This window comes from Triticum dicoccoides, chromosome 4A (genome assembly GCF_002162155.2).
Source record: "Triticum dicoccoides isolate Atlit2015 ecotype Zavitan chromosome 4A, WEW_v2.0, whole genome shotgun sequence".
In the NCBI taxonomy this organism is placed as follows: domain Eukaryota; kingdom Viridiplantae; phylum Streptophyta; class Magnoliopsida; order Poales; family Poaceae; genus Triticum; species Triticum dicoccoides.
In genome coordinates, this window is record NC_041386.1 from 714,114,515 (window position 1) to 714,122,346 (window position 7,832).

The following is a 7,832-nucleotide window of genomic DNA, read 5'->3' on the forward strand; positions in this document are numbered from 1 at the left end:
GGTTACCGATAAATACCGAATATATTTGGACGAAATTTATTTTTGAATTTTGAATTCAAATTTTTTTAGACTGGATATAGATAGCCCTTAAGCTGGTATGGAACAAAGAAGTGATATCTCAGTGGAACGTCTGCACGCTTTAGGCAAAGATGTTTCGAGTTCGACTCTTACCGCTACATCTTTTTTCACGTATTTTTTTAAAAAAAATAGACAAAAAATGTTGTGTAGATGGGGGGAATCGAACCCGCGTTGTCAGGTTGAAGTAAGCACATCATTACCACCAAGCCAAAGCCAAGTTCAATGATGTTATTGAGATGCTCCACTATTTCAGTACACGTTCGACGTAAAAATTGAAAAAAACCGGATTTTTTTGCTCGGGGTCCATCTTTCTCATGGGCAGCGAGAAACTCGGTATCCGCCCGGTAACCGTTTTTCTCGGGCAGTACCCAAAACCGTGTACTTGAGTTGGTTTTTATGGAAATCATAATTACCTATGATAGTACTCCCGCCGTTACTAAATATAATTCTTTTTAGAGATTCTAGTACAAACTACATACAAAGAAAAATGAATGAATCTACACTCTAAAATATGTCAATATATACATCTGTATATAGTCCTTATTGAAATCTCTAGAAAGATTTATTATTTAGGAACGGAGGGTACTAACTTATCATCATGTATTAATTGATTCCTTAGTTGCACTATTGGATAGAAATACATATCTTATAGTAATTAATATTATTTATTGCATTTAAGATTTGCTAACTTATCATCATGCTCTGATTGCAAATCATTTCCTACAAATTTGTACGAATATTATTCATTTCGTTAATTACTCTTGCTATATACTTATCACCATGCATTAATTAAGTATTAGTTCCTTCTTTGTATTTGTACAAAGGTGGTGATGAGGAAGACATAGATGACGGTAACTATAGGTTTCATGTTAGCATCAATGAGGAGGGTGAAAATCTACCATATCTCATAGGAGAGCACGCGAAGAGCAAATGTAATGTATTGGGATTGGCTTGATGTACATGGTAGCAAACAAAAGCGAGTGAAATAAAGAATGGATAACCATCGACGAACGATGAAACCCAATCTGTTTTTATTTCCATAAATATTGTATTGCAGTCCTCATTATCTTTTTGTAGTACCTGCAATAATGAACAAGAAACTAATCAAGGGTAGTAAATATATATGGAGTAGAAGATAAGGCCATTTTCCATCATCAATGAACAAATAGAGGTGAAAATGAGGAAGCAGTAATGCAGCAAGCACTAATTTGCATCCAAAAGAGACGCGAGTACAAGTAATCTCCTTCGTGTTTGAGCAAGAATTTTCTGTGCTCTATTCCCCCTTCCCCCTCCTACTCTTCTGCTCCTCCCCTGCGATCGTCCGGTTCTGTGTAGCTCTACCTCACTCTTGCTAGCCAGATCGGTTGCTAGCCAAAATGAGGATGCTAGGCTGCTTCGGGATCCGCGCGCGTCCTGCTCAACCTGCTCTTGCCAAGGATCAATCGGACGTGACGGCCAGCGTCGGCGTCAACAACGTCCCCGCGGCCGGCGAGGGCGGAGCCGACCAACCTAACGGCTACGAGGAATGCCATCAGCGGGTATGCCGCCTGCGCGGGAGCCCTCGACTCGGACCCGTCACCGAGGAATCGGAGGGCTCCGGTGCGGTAGTGCGGCCGGCGTGGCGCGGGGCGTACGGAGCGGCGGGGAAGCCGCGGGAGCACGCGGCGATCATGCAGGACACCGTGTCGATGCGCCCGTCCTTCTGCACTTGGGTCGACGGCTCGCCCATGCACTTCTTCGCCGTCTTCGACGGCCACGGCGGCCCCGTGGTAACCTCTCTACGAACGTGGCCACACTCCAGCTCAAAACCGACTTGTCTGTAGTCTGTACTCTAATTTCCGTGGTGCGTGGTGCAGGTGTCGGTGCTGCTGAAGGACCACATGCACGTGATCCTGGCGGACGAGCTGAGCTGCGCGGCCGCAGCCTACCGGAACAAGCAGCACCAAGGCGAAGAGGCGGAGCTGTGTGCGTGGAAGGGCGCGCTGAGGCGGAGCTTCGCGCTGGCGGACGAGCTGGGGGTGTCGGGGGTGCCGGCGGGCACCATCATGGGGTCCACGGCGGTGGTGGCGCTCGTGGTCCGCGGCCGCATCCTCGTGGCCAACTGCGGCGACTCCCGCGCCGTGCTGTGCCGCGCTGGCCGCGCCGTCCCGCTCTCCCAGGACAACAAGGTGAGCAAGCTGCTGGCGTCATGTGTTTGTTTCCTCGTCCAATAATCGATGGGGATTAATTTGAGCTTATGTGTGGATGCAGCTGGCACGGCCGGACGAGCTGGCGGCCGCCGGCGGCGTGATGTACCACTACGATGTGGTGCCGCGCGTGCAGGGGTTCCTTAGCAGGTCGCGAGCATTAGGTATGCACAAGCACAAGTAGCGTTTTCCTTCTTTTAACATAGTTAATGTCTTTTTTTTTGCGAGGTTAAAATTGTTAATGTCAAGAAACTAAAAATAACAACAACTATCGTTCATGCATGTATGGAAAATTTGTTCTTAGCTCTGCATGCATTCGTCGTGTCATGTCACAAGCAAACAAGCCTCCTTCCTGGCTTTGTCAGCTACTGCCTACTGCGCAATGCCTCTGTTGGCATTGGTAGGAGAGATGTGGCATTTTGTCAATGAGAGAAGATAGTCTTGAATGATCTACATTGCATAGTTAAGTGCCTCCAAAGAGTGAAACCAAAGTCGACGAAAATGCACCCGCTCAATTCCACCACTAGGCTATCTTGAAGTCCTTAGTATTGCATAACTAAATGTTCACCATACCGTGATATTGATATGCTGCAAACCTTTTGCTAAGCTTTTGTGCACCAATTACGATGAGGCACATCTTAGCCACAGTAATGTGTATTAAAGTCATTTGAACCTGGTATCCAGTTTAATATACCAAAATTTAACTTTAATATTTCTCGGATCCGGACATCCATGTTAGATTTGCGTGTTATTCATCTCCACATATATGTTTTCAAGTCAGATATTTATACCTGATTAATATTAACTAATATTTAAGCTTGTGAGAATTTTTTGAGTTTACGTGGAAAGTGTATCTACTTTGAAATGAAACTCTGAGACCTAATCAACACATGTACGGTTCCCATTCAATGAGTATGACACCTATTAAATACATGCTGCTAACAACCAGAACCTTAATCTAACAAAGAAGAGTGGAAAATATTTTTGAACACTCAACTCGCATCTAGGCTCTTCTATACTCGATGCGGGATTGACATAGGCCGCAACTATTTTCATTAGCACTCTGTTGTCTAAGTGTAGAATTCAAGTTTTGTTTTATAGATACCACAATGAACGGCATGCACCACATAAGTTTGCCAAAAAGCTTAAGCTTACAAAGAAGGGTTGCCAATATATTTCAATGTCCTCTTACTTGCATCTTTCAAAGGCACATGATGAATTGGGTCAACAATAAACTTTTTCTAACCATTAAATTTAAAAGTAAGCATATTATTGAGTAGTAATCTCATATTTTAATTATTTTGGTAAATTTAAAATGAAGGCAAAATGCTACTAGTTCTCGCCAAAAAAAAACACGACAGTTTGTTTTGATCATGGACTAGAGGGAAGGATGAAAACTGTCGAAGCACCCTGTGACCCTTGGGAATGTCCATATGGTGCAACGGGTGTTGAAAGAAAGGTCACCTCCAGTCATATATGTAAGTAACAAAATATACAGGCTATAGTTCCTACAAGTTCAAAAGGTTATATATCATTGGGCAAAACTACATGACAATTTGTTATCTTCTATACAAAAGCATTCGTTCGTGAGTCTATTACAGAAATTTTATTTTAAATAATCTACGGAAAGGCACTAGCTTTTCCGGTTGCCAAGGGGATTTTATGATTTCTTATCCCATCATTTTAATTTATCACAATATTCGAAAACTCATAAATACTGAATTCTTGACTTTGATGGTTGCAAATCTATATGTTTTGTCTTTGGAAATCACAGAAAGTAATGTTATCACATATCATTGACATACTTTGTGCGTAGTTGTCCTTCTATATTTGGTTTATTCCTTCCTTTTTGTTGATTTCTATTGTCATACAAGGTTGATATATTTGTCTCCGACCTTAGGTTTCTTACTGGTAGTTGAACCTCATATGTTGACCTGCATACCATGACGAGTCACCCTCCTATTGGTGGCTCTGCTATCAAAACCTTAGATAGCTGCCACCTCCTTCCTCTCCTTCCTCTACCCACGTCTTTTGAGGGTGCTGCATGCAGACCAAATTAGTCTGGTTGATCGTGAGGGGGTGGTGGGGCTTTCTCCATGATGGAGCTAGTAGAGTTGCGCTTGTAGGGAGATTTTTCCCTAGGGATGAATGGCGACGGGCTGTTTCACCCCTGCACCTAGTCGGTGCACTATGTGCATGGATCTCATGTGATCAACCATGCATGCACTGTCCTAGCCGGGTAGATTTAGCCGTAGGCTATGGTAATATCATTGCGGCTCTCGGAATGTGTTGCACCTAGGTGAACAACACCTTGGTGGCTTGCCCGTGGGCCAAATCTTGGATCAAGCAGGCCATGGTTGTCATGCACCAAATCTTGCGGAACACATGGAAACGGTCAATGAGAAGATGGTGTGGCTAGAATAGATGAGATGGCATCTGTCTTGTTCCAGTGGTTGCTCTTTTAGTCGGCTAGTTCTGTGTGAGCAGGCCGGTAGTAAGGTGGATGACAACAGTTACGGTCAACATCTAGGTTGTATGCCCACCGGGTGAAATCCCATTATTTAGTGTTCTTGCTTGGTCTGGAAGCATTACCATACGCACATCATTTCTTCGTAGAATGTGTTATTGGTTTTATTGTATGGCTGTTTACTAGAATCAACCTGTAGAAGTTGCAGATGCGGCAACTCACCATAGTTTGTATCACTTGATGAATGGCTATATGTTTGGTATTTGCAGCCTACTATCTAGTTATGTAATTCAGTGTGCTTTTGCACCTCGTTAGTCGGTAGTTACTAATTCTTCCTTTTCTACCGTAAGTAGGAATAGACATCAACAAATTTGATGGATGTTAAAAAAAGTGGTAACTGTTTAACAGTATGTTAGCTACCATTGTAGCTCTATTTTCGCAAGTTTTTTTAAACAACTAGCTTGTAGGAATAGTTTATTTGCATGAACCTAGAAAAGTGATTGACGTTGACCACCTATTATTTGAATATACATAGTTAATATACACTTTTTTTAATTTTTGTGTCATTATCATTCATGTCATATTGAGAGTTGATACTCCCTACAAAACACGAATGAAGGTTCATTTGGAAATTATTGTTTGCTTATCAAATTTTTCATGAGAAGCCTACTTATTTGGCTTTTATAGATATATGAGAGTTAATTCCCTAAGTAATTTCAAACGAGAAATAAGCTAAATTCCGGTTCATCTTTTTTGAAAAGTACGTTCTTTTCTATAACAAGTTTTATTTTCTTAGTATATAGTTGTTCTGATTTTTCAGTAATTGAATCTAATTTGAATTCGACTATGTTCGCAGGGCACACAGTCCCCAATCCTAAAATGACATGTGAGCCTGATATTACCATAACCGCAAGGTCGGACGACGACGACTGCCTGATCCTCGCGAGTAACGGGCTGTGGGATGTGATCTCAAACCAGAAGGCATGCAACATCGCTAAGAAGTGCCTGCAAGACAAGAGCAAGGGTGCGAATGCACCGGTAGGAAAGGAGGAAGAGGTTCAGTGTGTCTGTGCTGCTATCCGCCTAACAAATCTTGCCATCAATGAGCATAGCCTCGATGACATCAGTGTGGTCGTGCTTGATCTGAAGGTGAGGGGTTAGCTAGGTTGATCAGATTAAATCAGATCGTCATCATCTCCTTTGCAGCTTAGACTTGATAGATAGTTTAGCTCTCTGCATTCTTAGCAAAGCAAAACCTCCGAGATATTTTCTTATTGGATTCTTAATTCCCTAGCTAGTTCTTCTAAAGTTGGTTGGTCTTATGTTTGGTGAAAAAATATGCAGCACAACTAGTAATATGGATGGATGAAACATTGCCATGGATAAAAAAAAGTGAGAATGTGTGAAACGAAAAGAGATCTATAGATGAACGCATGTATGATTGATAATGTACAAAATATGATGCTCACATTTATGTTTGTTGCCTACCATTCCCATTAAATTTCTTATGGTAGCTTGGTGATTTGCTTGGGAACTATTGTTAGGGCAAGCCACGTGATGGGTGCCATTGCTCTTGCAAATTTGGCGTTTGCCTCTGGTTGAAACTTGAGGGATGCAAGACAGGAAATTGTGAAGCTGCAATCAAGGGCAGCCAAAAAGCAACGCTTTGCCAGAGCAACTGATATGTTTGGAGGAGATTCGGGTAGGTGGTGTGCAGATGCAAAGATAAAGAAGACGGCAGTGGACCGTCAGTGGATAAGAGTGGGAAGAAGGGGCTTAAGGTCTTTAATGATCACTTACATGGATGCAAGAATTCAAACTAGGACTTGGAAGAAATAAACACTAGTCATGAGCAGCCGTGGTAGGGGATGATGGAGCAGTGGACAATGAGTGTTTCACTAACCACTTTTTAAAAAGGAAGGGTACGTTTGACTAATCACGATGGTGACACAACAGGGGCTAACTGGTTCGTGAACGTACACGTTTGGATCTCATGCCGGCTCACCTCACTGGGCAAGGCTAGCCTTGCCAACCGAGGCTAGCCAAATCGGCTCGCTCAAGTAAATGACGAAAAAGCAGGAAACTGCAGGAAACGAGACAAGCTGGCCGAGGAACCAAACCCTTCGCTTTTTGGTTCGTGTCAGCAGACATAGTCTGTGTGTGTGCGCGTGTCACCAGCGCATGTGTGCGTGTGGTTGTGTTTGTGGCCAGACCATGGTAGTGCACGTAGTGGGCGTAGTGGCAAGAGTAGTGGCAAGAGTAGTGGCACACGACCTAGCCGTGGCTGCGGTCATGTAACTGTATATAAACCCAGCTCCTGAGCTAATGCAATGTGTGTTGAATCCCTTCTTCCACTAACATGGTATCAGACGCAGAGGATGCCCCTCTTGCGCACGATCCTTCTAGCGCTGCCATGAACTCCAACCCAGTTCACACCCCTCCTCCCTCCGATGCTGGCACCGATGCCGCTCCGGACAACGCCACCGCGCCCACTGACGGTGCGCCCGCGGCCTTCCCACCCAACGCTCCTGCTCATCATGCTGTACTGCACCAAGCTCAAGGTCTTCACCGACCAACTTCGCGATCTGGGACAGCCCGTCTCCGAGCCGCGGCAGTTTTTTATCTGCTCCGCGGCCTGAACCGCCAGTACCATGCGGCCATCCCTCACATCACGTCGCGCGATCCTCTTCCCTCCTTCCTGGAGACGCGCTCCTTTTTGCTTCTGGAGGAGCTCCGCGCCGATCAGGCCGCCCGCCACCAGCCCGCCCACGCTCTCGTCGCTGCTCGTCCGGTTGCGCCTGCACCGCCCGCTGCACCCACCGATCCCGGCTCCTCCGCCGCTGGCCGTGGGCGCGGCTGAGAGCGCAAACGTGGACGCGGGCACGCGGGGGCCTCTAGCTCCGCTGGGCCGCAGCCGCCCCGTCCTCCGCCGGGCTATCCTGCCCCCGCATCGGGCGCGAACTCCTGGACCGGCCTCGTCCAGGCCTGGCCGGTCGCCTGGCGTGCCCCTGGCGCCGGGGTTCTCGGGCCACGTCCTGGCACTCTGCATCAACAGGTCAAGATGGCCGTGCCGACCGCACCGCCCACCTACCCCGCCTACG

The 7,832-nt window shown here is 45.6% G+C and overlaps 1 protein-coding gene across 1 annotated transcript; it reads left to right on the forward strand.

The window, feature by feature from the left end:
• The first annotated feature begins 1,958 nt into the window (after nucleotides 1-1,958).
• Nucleotides 1,959-6,091, forward strand: LOC119289843 (probable protein phosphatase 2C 37). Its single transcript, XM_037569049.1, has 3 exons — nucleotides 1,959-2,246; nucleotides 2,329-2,428; nucleotides 5,588-6,091. Exons 1-3 carry the CDS (start codon nucleotides 1,959-1,961, stop codon nucleotides 5,890-5,892), a joined length of 693 nt encoding a protein of 230 aa, XP_037424946.1. The 3' UTR covers nucleotides 5,893-6,091.
• Nucleotides 6,092-7,832: the final 1,741 nt, after the last annotated feature.

Excerpts from the sequence above, each read along its gene's own strand:
- LOC119289843 (XM_037569049.1), top strand. The coding sequence starts at position 1,959 with ATGCACGTGATCCTGGCGGACGAGCTGAGCTGCGCGGCCGCAGCCTAC. Across the intron at positions 2,247-2,328 it reads CGCTCTCCCAGGACAACAAG|CTGGCACGGCCGGACGAGCT; the intron begins GTGAGCAAGCTG and ends GTGTGGATGCAG. Across the intron at positions 2,429-5,587 it reads TAGCAGGTCGCGAGCATTAG|GGCACACAGTCCCCAATCCT; the intron begins GTATGCACAAGC and ends CTATGTTCGCAG.